Raw genomic sequence first — 20,122 nt, 5'->3', positions numbered from 1 at the left:
AGATACATACACATACCTATATATAATCAAGCCTTGATGATGGTATTGTGTTGCTGATAAATTATTTCTTAACCACTTTTCCTTTCTCCTTTGGGAGAAACAAAAGCATATGTTTGTGTTGTATCAGTCATGATATTATAAAGTGGGAACATCAATGAGTGCAGTTTGGGGACTTTATTGGAGACATTTATTCACTAGTGCTCAAATAAGTTAATGCTGTTTTTATCCTACTGTTAGTTCTTACTACGGACAAGCCTCTCATTCCCATTCTGTTTACCTCTTAAAATACTGGTCATGCTTTCCTGAATTACAGATCTATTATGAAAATTCATTAACTGTAGCTAATTTTCAGTATTCATGTTCTAAATTTTATTATTTTGAAATATTAATCTTATTAGTACCTTAAAGGAGAAATATCACTTAACATTTTGGGGGGTTTTTTTTTGAGATGGAGTCTCACTCTGAGTGCAGTGGTGTGATCTCAGCCCACTACAGCCTCTGCCTCCTGGGTTCAAGCAATTCTCCTGCCTCAGTCTTGCAAGTAGCTGGGATTACAGGCGCCTGCCACCATGCCCAGCTAATTTTTGTATTTTTAGTAGAGACGGAATTTCACCATGTGGGCCAGGCTGGTCTCAAACTCCTGACCTCAAGTGATCCACCCACTTCGACCTCCCAAAGTGCTGAGATTACAGGCATGAGCCACCGTAGCCAGCCCACTTAACATTTTAAATTAATTTTAAGATAATATAACTTGAATATTTTTACATGTATAATTTTTATATTTATTTACATAATTTATATTATCCACAGAACTGATTACAATGAGTAAAAACCCAGCTTTCATTGTTCTTCAAGTGGGTTGATTTATACAACTTGATGTGTTGGGTATTTGTTTCTAAGACTCCCTCTGCTGCCTAGGTTTGGAAGTATATTGTGAGGTTAACAAATTTTCTTTTTATAGTTACTACTCAGTTGAACAGGCTTTAAAATACAGAGAGAATTATATTTTTTCTTCTTTTTTTTTTTTGCTTTTATTTATACTTTTAAGTGGAGACATGACAAGAATTGGCTTGTGTATGGATCTGGCATAATTTAAGTATTGCAGGTTTAAAATCTACTGTTCTCCCACTTTTAGACTGCCATTTTTCACACTGTTGATTATTAGGTTGAAAATTTTTACGGCTTAAAATCACTTTTAGCCATTAAATTTAAACAACCTTGAACGTTAATCATAAATAGATGGTGGTCACAATGACTCTTTAACTCTGAAGGCAGGATATTTGGCCTTATATGGCAAGCTTTTGAATACCTAATGTATTAAACAGAAATTAAAACTTTATGGAATAAAGAGAGAATCTCCTCCAAATTGGTAAACTACAAGACCTTTCAAATGATTTAGCTGATTTCTCCACAAATCTGAGGTATTAGGTTTTTTAAAGTGGTATTATCCTGTGTTGTGGTCTCTTTAAACCTTTTTTTTTTTAATTGATAAATATGTGAATTGAAACGAATCCCTTAATATATGTTATTTGACAACTGAAATAATATGTTAAGATACTATTTACTTCTTGATAAATTATTGGAATAGGATGTTTGAATACTGTTTACTTGCTGGTAAATATTAAATCCATTGGATTTTACGTAAGTATAGCTCAAATACTGTTACTGTGTGTGAAGATTTATGAAAATAGTTTACAGCTGCATATGGCTTATATCGAAAGTCCAGAAACACAAGGACAATTAAGTGTACACACACACACACAAACACAGATGCATTTGGATTTTGGTGACTGAGGTTTGCCAATGTGGAAAAAAATAGTAGGAAATTAAGATCTCCTGTGAAAAAGTCATTACCTTATTTAAAATTCTGTGCCATTGATTATCCTTGCCTATTGTGAAAGTTAGTGTTCCTGTTTATAATATTGACAAAATATCTGTGCAAATTACATTTAAGAATCCGAAAGTCTAATATATGTAATATATATTCAGTTGCCTGAAGAGAAACATAAAGAATCCTTTCTCAATATTGTTTCCATTAATAAATGGAAATCTGTAACTTGTACACATGAAGCCATCATATATATTCACATTTTAATACTTTTTATGTATTTCAGGGTGTTGATGATGCCTTCTATACATTAGTTCGAGAAATTCGAAAACATAAAGAAAAGATGAGCAAAGATGGTAAAAAGAAGAAAAAGAAGTCAAAGACAAAGTGTGTAATTATGTAAATACAATTTGTACTTTTTTCTTAAGGCATACTAGTAAAAGTGGTAATTTTTGTACATTACACTAAATTATTAGCATTTGTTTTAGCATTACCTAATTTTTTTTTCCCCTGCTCCATGCAGACTGTTAGCTTTTACCTTAAATGCTTATTTTAAAATGACAGTGGAAATTTTTTTTTTCCTCTAAGTGCCAGTATTCCCAGAGTTTTGGTTTTTGAACTAGCAATGCCTGTGAAAAAGAAACTGAATACCTAAGATTTCTGTCTTGGGGTTTTTGGTGCATGCAGTTGATTACTTCCTTTTTTTCTTACCAATTGTGAACGTTGGTGTGAAACAAATTAATGAAGCTTTTGAATCATCCCTATTCTGTATCTTATCTAGTCACCTAAATGGATTAATTACTAATTATAATTTCATTTGAGGCTTTATAACTGGTTTTACTCAAACATTGAGGGAACACAAATTTATGGGCTTCCTGGTGATTCTTCTAGGCATCATGTCCTATAGTTTGTCATCCCTGATGAATGTAAAGTTACACTGTTCACAAAGGTTTTGTTTCCCTTTCCACTGCTGTTAGTCATGGTCACCCTCCCAAAAATATTATATTTTTTCTATAAAAAGAAAAAAAATGGAAAAAAATTACAAGGCAATGGAAACTATTATAAGGCCATTTCCTTTTCACATTAGATAAATTACTATAAAGACTCCTAATAGCTTTTCCTGTTAAGGCAGACCCAGTATGAAATGGGGAGTGTAGCAACCATTTTGGGGCTATATTTACACGCTACTAAATTTTTATAATAATTGAAAAGAATTTAACATGTATTAAAAATTATAGGAATTAAATGTAGTCTCCCTGTGTCAGATTGCTCTTTCATAGTATAATCTTTTCTTCAACTTCAGTCTTTGAAGATAGTTTTAAGTCTGCTTGTGATACTAAAGTTTATTTGGGCCAGTTATAGCTTAGTAGGTATTGAAGAGACAAAGGTTGCAAGGCCCAGGCCTTGTGTGAACCTTTGAGCTTTCATAGAGAGTGTCACAGCATGGGCTGTGTCCCCACGGTCATGCAGTGTTGTCATGCATTGGTTGGTCAAAATGGGGAGGGATTAGGAGAGTTTGGAAGGTGATCCTGCTGACAAATCAAGAGCATCACTTTTGTTTTTAAGAAAACAAACTCTTTTTAAAAAATTACTTTTAAATATTAACTCAAAAGCTGAGATTTTGGGGTGATTGTGTGCCAAGACATTAATTTGTTTTAAACAATGAAGTGAAGAAGTTTTAAAATCTCTAGGTTTGGCTAGTTCTCTTAACACTGGTTAAATTAACATTTCATAAACACTTTTAAAGTCTGATCCATATTTAAGAATAATGCTTTAAACATAAATATGAATAAAAACAATCCTTTTAATACATTTACAATGTCACTTATTTTAAAATATATGAAGTGAGATGGTGTGGTGAGGTGAAAATATCACTGGACTAGGAGGAAGGTGACTTAGGTTCTAGATAGGTGTCTTTTAGGACTCTGATTTTGAGGAAATCATTTGCTATCCATTTCTTCATGTTAAAAGAAGTCATCTCAAACTCTTAGCTTTTTTACAACTGTGTGATTTATATTCCGTTTACATAGGATACACTTATTTTTCAAGCTGAGCACAATCTGTAACTTTTTAACCTATGTTACCATCTTCAATGCCAGTCTTGGGCAAAATTGTGCAAGAGGTGAAGTTTATATTTGAATATCCATTCTTGTTTTAGGACTCTCCTTCTGTATTAGTGTCCTTTTGCCTGCCTGCCGTCCACATGCCCCATGACTTGATGCAGTTTTAATACTTGTAATTCCCCTAACCATAAGATTTACTGCTCTTGTGGATATCTCCATGAAGGTTTCCCATTAAGTCACATCAAAATTTTGAGCCCTACATCTTATTTTCTCAGGGCTGAAAAGAATCTGACAGATATCATAATGGGATTTGACCTAATAGCTAATTTTCAGGTGGTTGCTGATCCTTTGAACATCTCTTTGCTGCCCAATTCATTAGCAACAGTAGGAATTTTCAAACCTGGTAGGAATAGACAGACTATCTGATAGAAGGATAACTTAATAAAGATAGTGCTGAAATAATTCCTTAGGTAATCTATAACTAGGACTACCCCTGGCAACGGTAATACATTCCATTGTTTTAATAACCAGAAATCTTCTTAAGATGAAAAATACTTAAATTCATAAAACTTAGTTTCTTTTGTTTTGTTTGTTTTTTGAGACAGAGTCTCACTCTGTCACCCAGGCTGGAATGCAGTGGCGCTATCTTGGCCCACTGCAACCTCCGTTTCCCAGGCTCAAGTGATTCTCGTGCCTCGGCCTCCCGAGTAGCTGGGATTACAGGCATGTGCCATCATGCTTGGCTACTTTTTGTATTTTTAGTAGAGATGTGGTTTCACCCTATTGGCCAGGCTGGTTTTGAACTCCTGACCTCAAGTGATTTGCCCGCCTCAGCCTCATAAAGCTGTTTTGCAGAACTCATTTATTCAGCAAATATTTATTGAGTGCCTACCAGTTGCCAGTCACTGCACAAGGCACTGGGTATATGGTATCCCCAAGCAAGAGACATAATCCCAGTCCTTAGGTAGTGCTAGCATGGTCTGTAATATCTTAGTAAGGCCTTTGGCATATGACCCAGAGATAACACAATGTGTATTTTAGTTTTGCAAAGAAGGGGTTTGGTTTCTAAGGTTCTGCCAGTTCTGTAATTGTTTTGCTATGATTCCAGTGCAACTCTTTGGTCGAGCTACTTTATGTAAATCACTTCATTGTTTTAAAGAAATAAACTTGATTATATTGTTTTTTATTTGGCATAACTATGTGATTCTATTGGGACAATTACTGTACACATTAAGGTGTATGCCAGATACTCATATTAAAATTCCCAAATGTGTAATATTCCAGCTTTCTCCACATAATTAAAATAGACTTAAAAATCAATAGTTTTATCTGGGTACAAATAAACAGGTGCTGAACTAGTTCACAGACAAGGAAACTTCTATGTAAAAATGATTTCTGAAATGCTATGCTAAACTACAGATCTATGGGACATTGTTTAGGTAGGGTGTTAAGACTTACACAGTACCTCTTGTTTCTACACAGAAAGAAATGGCCATACTTCAGGAACTGCAGTGCTTATGAGGGGATATTTAGGCCTCTTGAATTTTTGATGTAGATGGGCATTTTTTTTAAGGTAGTGGTAATTACCTTTTATTATGTGAACTTTGAATGGTTTAACAAAAGGTTTTTGTAGAGATTTTAAAAAGGGGGGAAGAATTCTAGAAATAAATGTTATCTAATTATTACAGCCTTAAAGATAAAAATCCTTGTTGAAGTTTTTAAAAATTGCTAAATTACATAGTCTTAGGCATTAACATTTTGTGGAAGAATATAGCAGATACACTGTATCATTTGAGTGAATATTCCCAATTAGGCATTCTAGGCTCTATTTTAACTGAGTCACACTGCATAGGAACTTAGAACCTAACTTTTATAGGTTATCAAAACTGTTGCCACCGTTGCACAATTTTGTCCTAATATATATATAAACTGTGGGGCATGTTAAGTTACAGTTTGCACAAGTTCATCTCATTTGTATTCCAGTGATATTTTTTTTTCTTCTAACCATGTTTTCTTCAAACAGTATCTACACAGTTTAGGGGATTTTTTTAAATAGTAAAAACTATCTGAAGATTTCCATTTGTCAAAAAGTAATGATTTTTTGATAATTATGTAGTAATGTTTTTTAGAACCCAGCAGTTACTTTAAAGCTGAATTTATATTTGATAACTTCTGTGTTAATACTGAAAAAGCATGAATTCTGCATTGAGAAATTGAATAGCATACAACTGATAGCTGTCAGAAAATGAAAATTTCTTTCTAAAGATACTCAGATGAGTTATTGAGGAATAGTCATAACTAGATTAAGATTTGTGTTTTAGTTTAATAGTTTGAAGTGCCTGTTTGGGATAATGATAGGTAATTTAGATGAATTTAGGGAAAAAAAAAAGTTATCTGCAGAAATGTTGAGGGCCCATCTCTCCCCTTTTCCCCCATTAGAGCTACCTGGGTTACAGTGTTTTATCCCAAAGTTTCCAATTCCACTGTCTTGTGTTTTCATGTTGAAAATACTTTTGCATTTTTCCTTTTGAGTGCCAATTTCTTACTAGTACTATTTCTTAATGTAACATGTTTACCTGGAATGTATTTTAACTATTTTTGTATAGTGTAAACTGAAACATGCACATTTTGTACATTGTGCTTTCTTTTGTGGGACATATGCAGTGTGATCCAGTTGTTTTCCATCATTTGGTTGCGCTGACCTAGGAATGTTGGTCATATCAAACATTAAAAATGACCACTCTTTTAATTGAAATTAACTTTTAAATGTTTATAGGAGTATGTGCTGTGAAGTGATCTAAAATTTGTAATATTTTTGTCATGAACTGTACTACTCCTAATTATTGTAATGTAATAAAAATAGTTACAGTGACTATGAGTGTTTATTTCTTCATGGAATTTGAACTGTTTGCCCCGAAATGGATATGGAATACTTTATAAGCCATAGACACTATAGTATACCAGTGAATCTTTTATGCAGCTTGTAAGTTAGAAATATCCTTTATTTATAAAAGGTGTTGTGGATACTTTGTCAAGGTGTGTTTGCTTAAATTTAAAACCATATTTAGAAGTAGATGCAAAACAAGTTGGCCTTTATGACAAAATAATAGAATAACATTATTTATTTCCTTTTATCAAAGAAGGTAATTGATACACAACAGGTAATTTGGTTTTAGGCCCAAAGGTAGCAGCAATAGCATTAATAATGGAAATAATTAATTGAATAGTTATGTATGTAATGCCTGTCACCAGCAGACTATTTCAAGGCAGAAGTAATGACTCCATACATATTATTACTTCTATAACTACATTTAAATCATTACCAGGAACTGTTTGTTTTGTAGTGAGCCCTGAATATGTGCAGTTGATGTACCAAATTCAGTGAAAAAATAAGGGATTCATTTCAAAAAGTAAGAGAAATAACTGTGTAAGAAATTATTTTGCTTATTCTCAATGTTCAGTAAATGGCATTCTGATCAGTAAAATGGAGAAATAAGTTAAAAATAATTGGCTAAGTCCTATTAAGTTACAGAATTAAGTGTATATTTTCATTCAAAATTGGGTGCTCATTATAAGTGGTAGTATAGTTAAATTGCTATCTTCGTATCAAAATTGAGCATAAAGTTGGTGATAAATCTCTCAGTATGAACAGAAGCTGAAACCTACTTAGTTCAGTAGGGCAGCTCACGGATTTTTGATCTTCCCATTTTAAGTTAGAATTATTTTACAATAGCTGATATACATAAACAGCTGGCATTGATTGTCAGCTAAATTAAGGTAGTAATGATCAAGTAGTTTTGTTGGTATCTGAATAATAGCGTTGCTTCATAGCTCTGTATTTCCTAAGGAAGTATAAGGCTTCTAGCTCTTTCATTACAAATTCGCCCTGTGCAATAAGTTCTTTGATCTTCTCTGGATTCTTCACATCTTTGTTTTTAAGGAAAACATTCTTCAAACGCCTTTTAAAATAGTCTGCTCCTTTTGGATAGTCTCGTCCAAGATACAGCAGCTTCAAAAAGAAAGATTGTATATTTCTAAACAATCCATGTCATATAATAACAGTTTTATAAAATTGGCAACATAATTACTTACATTTTTATAAAGATTTAATACTTCTCCTCTTAAAGAATTGGCCATTTTCATTTATCCTGTAAATTATCCACTTTTATGCATAACATACCTAAAGAAAAGGAAAATTTGCAGTTAGCTGCACTGTAGTCTTAGAAAAGGTTATCTATATTAAGAAAACTAACTTTTTTTTACATTCAATAAATATTTCTTGAGAACTTTTTTGTTCCATTTACTGGGATATAGTTATAAACACATCAGATAAAATAACCTGCTGTCACAGAATTAACTTTTCCTACAGGAGGCATAATAAGCAAAGAAGACAGTTAACGATTGTGAGAAGTCATATGAAGTAAATGAGAGAGAAAGTGGATTGTCACAGATAGGTAGGTATACCTCCTTTTTCGCCACAGTGGAGTGAGTTAGAACTAGATTTAAATCCCAGCTGCATAATGTACAGATGATTTACCTTTGCTGAGCCTGAGTTTTGCTTATCGTCAAAAAAAAAGATTATCTTTACCCTGCTCTCTAGGCAAGTCCAGACCGATTGGACGGGCATTGAGCAGAGGCCTGATCAAATCTCGATGGGTGCTTATCCAAAGGGAGGCTTAAAAACTAGCAGAAACTGAGTGAGTTAAGCAGGTTGGAACAGTAGATGCGCAATAAGATTGGTGGTGAAGAGGCCAGAAAAAACCTGTAAGAGGGTGTCCCTGAGGAACAGGTGACATCCAGTGAGAGAAATCATGCTTCTTTCTGTGTAATGTGTTAATGCTATTGAGGAGAGGAGGCTCCATAAAGGCACCATGACAGCCTAAACCTAGAAAATAATTCCCACTACCCATCAGAGTTGTGGGATTAAATAGTGAGTGTTTAACACTGCATCCTATCAGGTGGATGCAATTGAAATTTGTTCCATTGTGATTGATGTTAATTTTGATTACCCAATTAAAGTCGTGTTTGCTAATATTGTCTATTATAAAATTATTTCTCCAAGGAACCTAGTCCTTTTAATGGACAATAGCATTTAGAAAATATAATCTGGATGGAATGTTTTAGAAACCAAATTCTGGGTGCTAGAAATGCTAATTACCATGGGACTGTCTGTTCCCGGGTCCTTTAAGTGACAAAGCTGCAAGTGTATAAAACATGCAGATTTTGGGGTTCTGTTGTATTTTTTATGTTAATCTCCATATACTCTGATACCTAACATTCAGTTCCAATACTACAGGGTTTATTTTCATTTCCCCTCTTTACATGGGTTGAATACTCTTGTCCAACAGTAAGTCTGGTTCCTACTTGTCCTCAATAAATTTACTTTTTATAATCATCACTCCTCTTACTATGTAATCAAATTCCTGTTGCTGTCACCATTCAGCACACACTCTATTCCCTGAGCTCTGCCACCTAATGTCAGAGTGCCACTGCCACCATCCTACATGCGTTGTCTTCTCATTACTCCTTTCCCCTAGCCTACCCCTCTTGGGCTCAAGCAACTTACGCTGCACCACTTCCTCCCTTCTGGATAAGGCTTACCTTTTGTTCCCACTCCAAAAACCTGTGCCACCATTTCCTTCACCCTAACAGGACACCCTCCTCATCCCCTGCTGGGCTGCTGCTGTGCACAGTCCCTTACTTCCAGAGGCCCTACTCACTGCATTTGGGCTCCAGTACCCCCTGCTGCGCTACTACCTTGCCAGCCTTTCTCTCAACACGCCCCTTCCCCAGATGCCTACCTTGCTCAGCCCCACATAATGGCTTTTGGACTGAATTATTCCGAAGGGCAAGCAGGAAGCAGTTTTTGTTTTTTGTTTTGTTTTGTTTTTGAGACAGAGTCTCTGTCACCCAGGCTGGACTGCGGTGGCACGATCTTGGCTAACTGCAACCTCCACCTCCTGGGTTCAAGCGATTCTCCTGCCTCAGCCTCCTGAGTAGCTAAATTACAGACACGTGCCACCATGCACAGCTAATTTCTGTATTTTTAGTAGAGACGGGGTTTCACAATGTTGGTTAGGCTGGTCTTGAACTCCTGACCTCATGATTCGCCTGCCCCGGCCTTCCAAAGTGCTGGGATTACACGCATGTATCTTGGATTGCTCCTTCTGGGCTGGTCAGTTCCCCAGAGTAGAGTCTTCCAGCCTTCTAAGGATTTGTCTATTAAGCATTAAAAATGAAAGAGGAATGTAAGTCCTGTATCCAGCACTGTATATACCTAAATTCACTTAATTTTGTTTCCAGTGTGCTTCTCATGAACTCTAGAATGCCTGAGGATGCCCCAGTCCAGGGTCTAGTAATACTTTGTCCAGAAATAAGCCTCTAGTCTTCTATGGGAGTAAGGTGGTAGAGTTACTTAGAGGCGTTTCTCAAATAGCTTTCATGTAGTCTGTTTTATTACATTCTTCATTTCCAATTTTACGGCCCCTGTTTCAGTGCCTTTTGAGAATTTTGCAGAGTAAATTGGGTTTTTCTGGTGTGCCAAGTCACATTCATTCTCCTGTTTTCCAGCTGCTGATGTTTTATTGCTGTTTTCTCCTGTCCCCATTTTTCCAATTTTTTTTTTTTTATCATTTTACTATAGATTTAGTAGTTTTGGAAGGGAGTAAAATTAGATGAGGGTATTTAACCCACTATATTAACTACTTCATTTTTTAAACTTTTTTTTTCTTTTGGCAGACAGCCATTGCAAGTGTGAAATAATCTTATTGAAGAATGATTCTTATGCTGGGTATGGTGGCTTATACCTGTAATCTCAGCACTTTGGGAGGCCAGGGTAGGAGGATGGCTTGAGCTTAGGAATTTGAGGCTAGCCTGGGCAACACAGTGAGATCTCATCTCTACTAAAAGTAAAAAAAAAAAAAAAAAAAAAAAATTTAGCCAGGCATGGTGGCGTGTGCTTGTAGTCTTAGCCATTTGGAGGCTGAGGTGGGAGGATCACTTGAGCCCAGGAGGTTGAGGCTATAGTGTGCCATGATTGTGCCACCACTCCTGCCTGGATAGAATTCATTTTGAGACCCTATCTCAAAACAAAAAAACACCACTTAGGAACCATGTGCTGTTCACATAATTTAAAATTAAATCTACATAGATGTAATTTCAAATTGCAAACTATAACCTGTTTAATGCCTGACAAACAGCACAGCTTCATTTAATTCACAATTTGTAATTTTGAAAGCTTTTAGGGACCTGGCTTAAGTTGTCCTTTTTAGTTGTTGGTCTTTTTACAAATTATGTATTATAAAAGACTCGCCTAGAAAAAATGTAACTAGTTTGGCTAAGGTACATTTGTTTTTCTTTGATATGTTAACTTATATGAATTAATGCAGTTTACCTTGAAGCATTTAGGTTTATTTTAGCTATTAAGAGAAATAGGTCTCCTTGGGTTCACAAAGTAGTGAATAAACAAATTGAGTTCAGCAGGGCCCTGGGGCTGCCCCTGAACTGTGCATGAAGTCATGGAGGTTACTGTTTTAAGAGCCAAGTGAGTTAAGGACTGAAGCCCCCTATGATTCTGAAAACTTGGAGGTGTGGGCTGGATGAGAGAGAGGATGCAGTGCCTATTAATAGCTTTTTTCCCCCCAGTAATCCTACGCTGAGTTAAGACTTAACCAGTTCCAGTTCTGGGCTAATGGAGAATTGTCATCTTGTTGGGGGTGATGGTGCCTAAGGTTGTTAATCATTCTTCCCCATGAGGTAGAGTGAGAGCTTCAGTAAAGCCTCTCCTCTAAAAGCCCACTATTTTAAGGTACCTTGGAATTACTGTACCATCTCCTTACCCCCATCAATCCTAATTTGAGTTGACTGAGGTGTTTTATCATTAAACATTAGTTTTACTGAAACTAATTTAAAAGGAAACCTTAACTTCCATACCAAATAGCTACAGTAAACTGAATAAGAACTCTGTACAAAGTCGCTATTAAAATGTTTTCATCTTGCTACCAGGATATGGATGTGAAATACTAATAAATATTACACAACCTGGATTTGTTACAACGGGGATGACAACACTTTAACTCACAAAGACTAGCTTGGTCCTACTATTTATGAATAATGCATGTGGTCAGTAACATTGGAAGGGATCGAGCATTCTAAACTTAGAATTCAGAGATGAGAAATGGTGCCAGTAATTTAGAAGTATTTCAGGTCTCATAATGCTAAAACAGGGTGCAGGTATGCCCTAAAATTATAGAGAACTCAGTCGGGCTTGAGGAGAACAGCCTCACTTAATTCTAGTTTTCCTGTTGGTGTACGGTGCCAGCGTGCCTTCATGTGGGAGGAGACTGAAATTCTGAAGCGTGTGTTACTGGTTAGTACAATTCGTCTGTGACCTTGGGAAACTAATAAGTTTTTGGGGCCTCAGCGATCTTCATGTTAAGGAATATTTTACCCAGGAATCGCTTCATTTTCAATTTTTGCTTAGGGCGCTCTTAGGAAAAAGGACAGTTACGCTGCACAGAAAGTAAACAATAGAGCAGAGAGGAATCCGAAGGTCATTAATCTTAAAATAATCAACCTTCCTGGAGCCAACTTACTTCCCTCTTTAAATCGCCAAACGAGCCCCATCCCCCTGCTGGCCTAAACTGCAGTGGCCCAGGCCGCCCACCGGGTGTCCGCTGCTTGAACCAGTCGCAAGCCGGTTCCCTTCCTTGTCGAAACCCTCACTGAAAGATCACCCACCAACACACTCTAGGAAATAATCTGTCAACGTCAGAGACGCTCGGAACCCTCTTCCCCACACCCGGTGGTCCTCGCCCAGAGCACACTTAGTCTCCAGACCCCAGAATCCGGGAACCGAACAAACCTCCCCGGCGGCGGCACTCACGCACTTTTCCGCATGCCGGAGCAGTAAAAGCCTCGAACACTTCGACCCTCAGTCCGTCGACTGCGAAGCTGGGCGGGGTTGGGGGAGGTGGGGCAAGCTGTCATGAAGGGGGCGGGGCGCCGGCCGGAAGGGCCCCAGCGCGGCTGCGCACTTTTGATGGAGCGCAAGTGGGCGGGGCCTGTCGTCCGGACAACCCAGGAGCTTTTGTCCACAAAATCTGAGCTCAGCCTTTGCTGACTACGGCGGTGGAGCTTGACTCCTTATGGTGAGCACAGCAAATGAACAGACAGGTGGAGGAGCGACCATTGATTCTGCTTCACCGGTGTTAAATGATGCAATAAGAGCTGGTTATATATTACAGCGGAGCGGGAGGGTTTGGGAAAGAACTCAAACCCTGGGGTGGGTTGGCCCTCTTCTCAGCAATGGCTTCCCTTACCTGGATCGGGCGGACAGGTAGGCGTCCCAAACCAGTTTCTGCAAACGGGAGATAGTCAAAGCTGTCACACGGTATCCTAATCTCTAATGTTGCTAAGCTTGAAAATGGGTCCCCAACCTAGTAACTTCCAGTAACTTTCCACTAAATTCTCTCTTATTGCAACTTGGCGGAAATGTTTTAGTACCTCTCTAGCAGTTAATTAAAAGCTGATGCAATTTACTCTGCTTTGAAAAGATGTTTTATGTTGTCTTTTGTGGAAATATGAATTGTTCTGTGATTCAAGTACTCACCCTACATTAGTTAAATATGATAAAGCTTCTCATTTTGTTTTTCTGGACTCCTCAGCTGCCATATTTTCACCAAGGAGACAGGCCAACATATAGCTATGAGAGTATCTCTGTTCTGATTTTCTTTCATTCTCTCTTTCTTTCTTTTTTCTTTTCTTTTCTTTCTTTCCTTTGTTTTGTTTTGTTTTGTTTTGTTTTTTGATGGAGTCTCGCTCTGTCGCCAAAGCTGGAGTGGAAGGCCGCGATCTCCGCTCACTGCAACCTCCGCCTCCCAGGTTCAAGCAATTCTCTGCCTCAGCCTCCTGAGTAGCTGAGATTACAGGCGCCTGCCGCCATGCCTAGCTAATTTTTTTTAAATTTTTTTTTTTATTTTTAGTAAAGATGGGGTTTCACCATCTTGGCCAGGGTGGTCTTGAATTCCTGACCTCCTCCACCTGCCTTGGCCTCCCAAAGTGCTGGGATTACAGGTGTGAGCCACCGCGCCCGACCTCTGATTTTCTTCAATGTGGTTTCCATCAAGACATTTTCTATTATTAAAACCAGAGGAAGTGGAGAATGTAATTCCTTAATTAAATTCATTAATTAAGGGAAAATATAGAGTGCATTCTTTGTACTTGGCACTGGGCTAGAAGCCAAGGATGCCAAGAATATGATGACAACCCTGCTTAATGGGATACAGATGAAACAAATTAATTACGATACAGCTTTACAACTTTAACAGCTGAAGTATCTAAAATGGGGTAACACAAAGCTGGAAATGATAAAATTTCAGTGAGGGAAGCAAGGGAAGGAAAGAGTGGTGCTTTTCAACCTGTTCTAAAGTCTAAATATGAGTTTTCCACAAATGGTGGGAAGAAATAGGGAGTGGAGAGCATTCCTGGCAGAATGCAAATGGACCTTAAGCCAATTTACAATTGCTAGTAAATTGGGCGAACAGGAAGCACCTATTTGTTACTTTCCAATTTGTTACCTAAGTTTCTTCTTAGATCCTTCCCCCAATGTTTCCCAAGGTGTGGCCCGGAGTATTTGTTAAAAATGCAGATTCCAGGAATCCACTCAACTCCAAATCTACTGTATTAGTTTCCTAAGTAAGGAAGTGCCACAAACTGAGTGGCTTAAAGAAAAGAAATTTATTGCCTCACAATTATGGAGACTAGAAGTCCCAGAACATAGTGTCAGCAGGTCTGTGATACCTCTGAAGGCCTTAGGGAGAATCTGTTCAGACTTCTTTCCTGGCTTTTAGTAGTTCCTTGGTTTGTGGCAACAAAACTTCATTCTTTACGTGGCATTCTCCATCTGAGAATATATGTCCAAGTGTCCTTTATTATTATTATTATTATTATATAAGGACACAAATCATTTTGGATTAGGGACCCACCTTATTCAGTACGGCCTCATCTTAATTTATTCAGTATGGCTTTATTTTAATTTAATAAAATCAGCAATGACCCTCTCTCCAATTAGGTCAAATTCTGAAGTACTGGGGATCAGGATTTCAACATATGAATTTCTCTTTTTGTTTTGAGACTGTCTAGCTTTGTCACCCAGGCTGGAGTGCAGTGGTACCATCATGGCTTACTGCAGCCTCCAGCCACCCTGGTTCAAGCAATTTTCCCAACTCAGCCTCCTGAATAGCTGGGAGTACAAGGCACACACCACCACATCCAACTAATTAAAAATTTTTTAGAGACAGGGTCTTGCTTTGTTGCCCAGGCTGGTCTCAAACACTTGGGCTCAAATGATTCTCTCACTTTGACTACCCAAAATGCTGGGATTATAGGACTAAGCCAGTGCATCCAGCCAACATATGATTTTTTTCTTTTTCTTTTTGAGACAGAGTTTTGCTCTGTCACTCAGGCTGAAGTGCAATGGCGTGATCTCAGCTCACTGCAACCTCCGCCACCTGGGTTCAAGCGATTGTCCTGGCTCATCCTCCTGAGTAGCTGGGATTACAGGTGCATGCCACCACACACAGCTAATTTTTGTATTTTTAGTAGTTAGCCAGGCTAGTCTTGAACTTCTGACCTCAGGTGATCCACCTGCCTCGGCTTCCCAGAGTACTGGGATTACAGGTATGAGCCACCATGCCCAGACAACATATGATTTTTTTTTGGATACAATTCAACCCATAACATGTTCTGAACCACAGTATAGGAAGAGAAGTGAGTGTATACACGTTTAGTCCAGAAATACGCATTTCTAACAAGCTTCCCATATGATTCTTATGTCCTTTGAACTTTGAGAACTACTTCACTGCATAGTGGCCCTTATGACATATAAGAGAAATGAGGGTATGTACTTATCCCAAACCTGATTTATATTAAAAGTGCAAGTGAGAAGTGACAATTTGCCCATCTTTAAAATATGGCTACTTGAGAACCAGAGTAATGCTGTTTGCATATTCAGCTGTTTAGTACTTATTTCACCATGGAAATATGTTGACTATTAATTAATAGAAAACATGATGAAATAGAAGCTATTTGTAAAAATTATATGGCAACAAAGTCTCTACTGTTTTATCTCCAGTGCCTTTAAGGCTGTTTTGCGTACGTAAAATAACAGATTCCCTTTCTATAAAAATCATCAGCCTAACTTTACAGAAAAGTTATTTCTTTGTGAGATGATTCCCACACTTGCAAATTTGATATTAGTACCAGTGATTGGTCAATGATTTATTGTCCTTTGAACCTTTAAACCAGTGCCTTCTTTACTAGTACTCTGTTTAGTAACAGGGCATTTTGTTAAACATGGATCATTGATTGTCCTAAGAAATAGTGTAAAATCTACATATAAAAATTCTTCAGTAGGTGAGCTTAGTTTTCCTATGCTTATTTGTAGTTTTGTCTGAATTCTTTTTAAAAAAGCTTTCTATTTTGGGATAATTTTAGATTTGCAAGAAAAGTTACAAAGATGGTACAGAGAGTTCCCTTCTGCCCTTTACCAAGCTTCTTCTAAGTTCAACACCTTACATAATCATGATAGTTTTGTTAAAATTATCAGAATTCTCTTTAAAATTGATAAATTCTTTTGTTTTCCAACTTTTAGGGTCCCAAACCAAAAAAGGTATGTAGAAATTTTTTCAAAATAGATAGTTGTATAATCACTTACAGTGTATGAATAGAATATTTATAGAATTATAAAATATTTTTATAGTTTATTATAGACTTTACTAAGCTTAGTTTTTAGACATTAATGCTGTTTAAATCATGGAATAATCCTTTACAACAATAGGACACATTTCAAATTTGACATAAGAGAGTTCTGATTTCACAAATACTTTTAAAAATAGCTTTTAATGTTTACTTGTGTATAGATTTGAGACTTTTTGCTACTTCTGCTCTAGAAAATGTTGGCTGAAGAACTCCTTTTTCTTCACTCCAGACATATACATAAAATTTTCATTATCAAATGTGCTGTAGCTTTAAAGTGAAACCTAAGGTAATACGACTTTAAATGGGTTGCGTGGTAACACAGACTTGGTGTTTTTTTGGTACTGTTTAGAAATTTGAGTTCAATAAACGATGCAGTGTTCTATATGTACAGAATGCCGCCTTCTCTCTTCTTTACTCTGTAGATTTATACATCAAATTAGAGATTATAATCTGTTGGCTGGCAGGCCACGTTTACCCTGCAGATGTATTTTGTTTGACCTTAGAAGTGTTTTGTTTTTTTTTTTAATTAGTTGCCAACCGATTTTCATGCAAAAATCTGATTTCCATCTATTCTTTAAAAATTGGAAACATTTTTTATTGAAATTGAAAACATTGGGCCTGATAGTCCTATAAGGCAACAAGTGGCTGGGCTGAGTAACAGCCTTTTAGGAATTCCTTTTAGGAATGCATGAAGTCTTCAATTTGCCATAGTCTTGACCATAACCAAACATCTTACTTTATTTTCCTGCTTGGTCCCAAGTGGAATTTGGGTCTGGAATGCCTGCTTTAAGGCATATCTCAAATGTCATTTCTCTGTAAATTTTCCCATTGTTTTCTGTTACAGAATCAATTATGCTCTGTGTTTTCTTGTTTTTTTGTTACGTGTTTCGAAGACAGGGTTTCACTCTTTCACCCAGGCTGGAGTGCAGTTGTGTGGTCTTGGCTTACTGCAACCTCCGCCTCCTGGTTCAAGGAATTCCCCCACCTCAGCCTCTTGAGTAGCTGGGATTACAGGCACGTGCCACCATACCTAAATATTTGTATGTTTTGGTAGACATAGGGTTTCACCTTGTTGGCCATGCTGGTCTTAAACTCCTGGCTTTAAGTGATCCTCCCATCTCAGCCTCCCAGAATGTTAGGATTACAAGTGTGAGCCACCACGCCTGGCTTATACTCTATGTTTTCATAGCACCTGCATTCATACATACCTCAGTTATAACCCTTCTATCATTTTATGGTAATTATTTATAATGGTGAGCTTTTCAAGGTCAAGAACATGTCATATTTATTTTTACATCCATAATATTTAGCACAGTGCCTGGCACATAGCAGAAATTCAATTAATATTTATTGAGTGAATATGTGAAACCCCATTTAATCTACCACCCTTAAAAACACTTGGCCTCCTTAAAGGAAATGTTTGTATAAAGTGTATTTAGTATTTATACAGTTCAATATTTCTTTAAAAAATACTATTGAGTGCCTTTTGTGTTTGCTTCTGTCAGTCACTTGGACCCACGACCAACCTGATATTCTTTTAGGAACTGTGGATATAACTAAACAAAACTTGTGAAGGCTCTGGAAGCATTCTTTTGGGGGAAGCATTCTGGAGTGCCTTTGTGTCTCTACAGTCATTCATTGATTTGTGTAGACATTCATTTTCTTGCTTTAGACTGTGAAATCTTAGAGGCATCATTTTAAATCTGAAAACACATTGTTCTAAATTACTTTGGTGCTTTATCATATACATGGGTAGATTATTATGTTTATAGTATTGTTTCTCTGAAAGAATGGTGAGATTCTTCCTAAGAAATTTGATACCAAACCCAAGGAAGAAATCACTTACTTTTTTTTTTTTTTTTTTTTTTTTTTTTGTGACAGTCTCACTGTGTTGCCCAGGCTGGAGCAGAGTGGCGCAATCTTGGTTTACTGCAAACTTCTCCTCTCAGTTCAAGAAAAGAAATCACTTACTTTTTAATTGTTTCATTTTTAAATATTGCAGTTTGGAGATGAGGTGATCTATAAAGGGAATTAACTGTATAAGCAGGAAAACATTGAATGATATATTTTATACTTTATGCCTTTTTAAAGTTTTCTTTAAGGGAAAATTAATAAGCACACATGATACAAAATTAAAATAGCATTACACAGTTTAAACTTTTCTTCTACCCAAGACATTTGATCTGCCCTCCTAGAACCACTGTACATCTTTTCATAAATTTTCTAAACATTAAAGGGTGCACATATGTACACACACACACACACAGACCCACTCAGACCCCTTTTCTCCCCATGTATGGGATCATTCTGCACCTTCTATTTTTCCCTTAACAATATTTTATCAATTATAGGATACTTGACTTTTTACATTTTAACATTACTGAAATTGAGATGTGTCTTATAATAGTGTCTTACAATCATTTTAGTCCTGGATTGACATCCCTTTCTTTAATAGAGGATGTTTACTTGTGTCACTTGGGCTTATTCTCAGCCTGATACTACTTTTAAATTCTGTGCTTGAGGGTTTTGGCCCATACCAACAGCATGAGTTAGACTGCAAATCCACATGAACTGGCTTGTGTTTTAAATTATCAGGAAATTTTTTTCTTCCTTCTACCAGTGTCAGAGTTGAGGTATGCAAGGTTTTATTTATTTATTTATTTTTGCTATGCGTTACTGTGTTGTGGGATTGTCTTTCCCTATATCCATTTTATACAGGTGTTTCCTTTAACTCCCATCTTAGGCATTATTTCCTTCTTTAGTTATAATAAATACATCTTACATCTGATGACATCCTAGGTTCAGTGGAGTATACCTTGGGGACCTTTTTGTTTTGGTGTATTGAAATAGCCTCACTCTTTTTCAGGGCTGCATCATATCCCATTAAAAGTAGGCAACATGATTTTTATGTTGGCCCTATTTTTTGCTGTCACAATCAAGGCAGGAATGAAGATCCTTATATATATGTTCTTGCGAACATGGAAGAATATTTATTTTATTGATTTAGCAGTGTTCAAGGCATTAAGTGAACAGAGGTAAGACAGTTCCTGCCCTCGTGAAGCTTACATTCAACTTGAGGGTGGGAGGTGAGAGGAAAATAAATAATGTAATTTCAGATAGCTTTTAATACAGTAACCAAGTAAGAGGTCATAAAAAAATGTGGGGTAGGGCCAATGATGATGCTATTTTATATAATGTGATTAAGGAAGTAAAATTTAAGAAGATACCTGGATGAAGCAAGGGAATAGGTCAGTAATTACCTGGGAGAATGAGTAGGCTAAACAGGAGAAGTAGCTGTTGCAAAGAATCACAGTTTAGAATGACCTTGCTGAGATGCCAGTGTGGTTATAACAGACTGTGTGAGATAGAAAGTGAAAGATAAAAACATGGCATGGAGACAGATAGTGGTTAAGCAGGAGCTGGTTTGCAGTTCATGGCCAAGTAAGCCATGGTGAAGTGTTTTTTTTTTTTT

At 36.9% G+C, this 20,122-nt stretch overlaps 3 protein-coding genes across 7 annotated transcripts in view; 2 read left to right on the top strand and 1 right to left on the bottom strand.

Annotated features, from left to right (window-relative positions):
- Positions 1 to 6,764, top strand: part of KRAS (KRAS proto-oncogene, GTPase) — a 53,016-nt gene extending 46,252 nt beyond the window's left edge. The window contains exon 5 of one of the 2 annotated variants that reach the window (XM_017523017.2): positions 2,115 to 6,764. In XM_017523017.2, the coding sequence (XP_017378506.1) occupies positions 2,115 to 2,231 (117 nt within the window). In that variant the 3' untranslated portion in view covers positions 2,232 to 6,764. The remainder of the gene's footprint in view (positions 1 to 2,114) is intronic. The other variant, XM_017523021.2, reaches the window with a different exon arrangement.
- A 97-nt stretch (positions 6,765 to 6,861) lies between these two features.
- Positions 6,862 to 12,905, bottom strand: ETFRF1 (electron transfer flavoprotein regulatory factor 1). Of its 3 annotated transcripts, none has more exons than XM_017523022.2 (3): positions 12,780 to 12,905; positions 7,984 to 8,071; positions 6,862 to 7,900 (listed from the first exon to the last, which is right to left on the bottom strand). In XM_017523022.2, the coding sequence occupies exons 2-3, from the start codon at positions 8,032 to 8,034 to the stop codon at positions 7,679 to 7,681; spliced, it is 273 nt and encodes a 90-aa protein (XP_017378511.1). In that variant the 5' UTR covers positions 8,035 to 8,071; positions 12,780 to 12,905; the 3' UTR covers positions 6,862 to 7,678. The 3 variants fall into 3 exon arrangements, with proteins under 3 accessions (XP_017378511.1, XP_017378513.1, XP_017378512.1); XM_017523024.2 differs by having other exon boundaries at positions 12,776 to 12,874; XM_017523023.2 differs by having other exon boundaries at positions 7,984 to 8,073; positions 12,724 to 12,863.
- Positions 12,906 to 12,937: 32 nt separating this feature from the next.
- Positions 12,938 to 20,122, top strand: part of CFAP94 (cilia and flagella associated protein 94) — a 108,287-nt gene continuing 101,102 nt past the window's right edge. For both annotated transcript variants that reach the window (XM_037736508.1, XM_037736507.1), the window contains exon 1: positions 12,938 to 13,040. The gene's annotated coding sequence lies outside the window, so the exon portion shown is untranslated. The remainder of the gene's footprint in view (positions 13,041 to 20,122) is intronic.

Source organism: Cebus imitator, unplaced genomic scaffold (assembly GCF_001604975.1).
Source record: "Cebus imitator isolate Cc_AM_T3 unplaced genomic scaffold, Cebus_imitator-1.0 Scaffold25, whole genome shotgun sequence".
Taxonomy (NCBI): Eukaryota; Metazoa; Chordata; class Mammalia; order Primates; family Cebidae; genus Cebus; species Cebus imitator.
This window is presented reverse-complemented; position numbering and strand designations above follow the sequence as displayed.

Coding starts and splice junctions, on each gene's coding strand:
- ETFRF1 (XM_017523022.2), bottom strand. CDS start 8,034: ATGAAAATGGCCAATTCTTTAAGAGGAGAAGTATTAAATCTTTATAAA. Junction 7,901..7,983: donor TATTAAATCTTTATAAAAAT/GTAAGTAATTAT, acceptor TTCTTTTTGAAG/CTGCTGTATCTTGGACGAGA.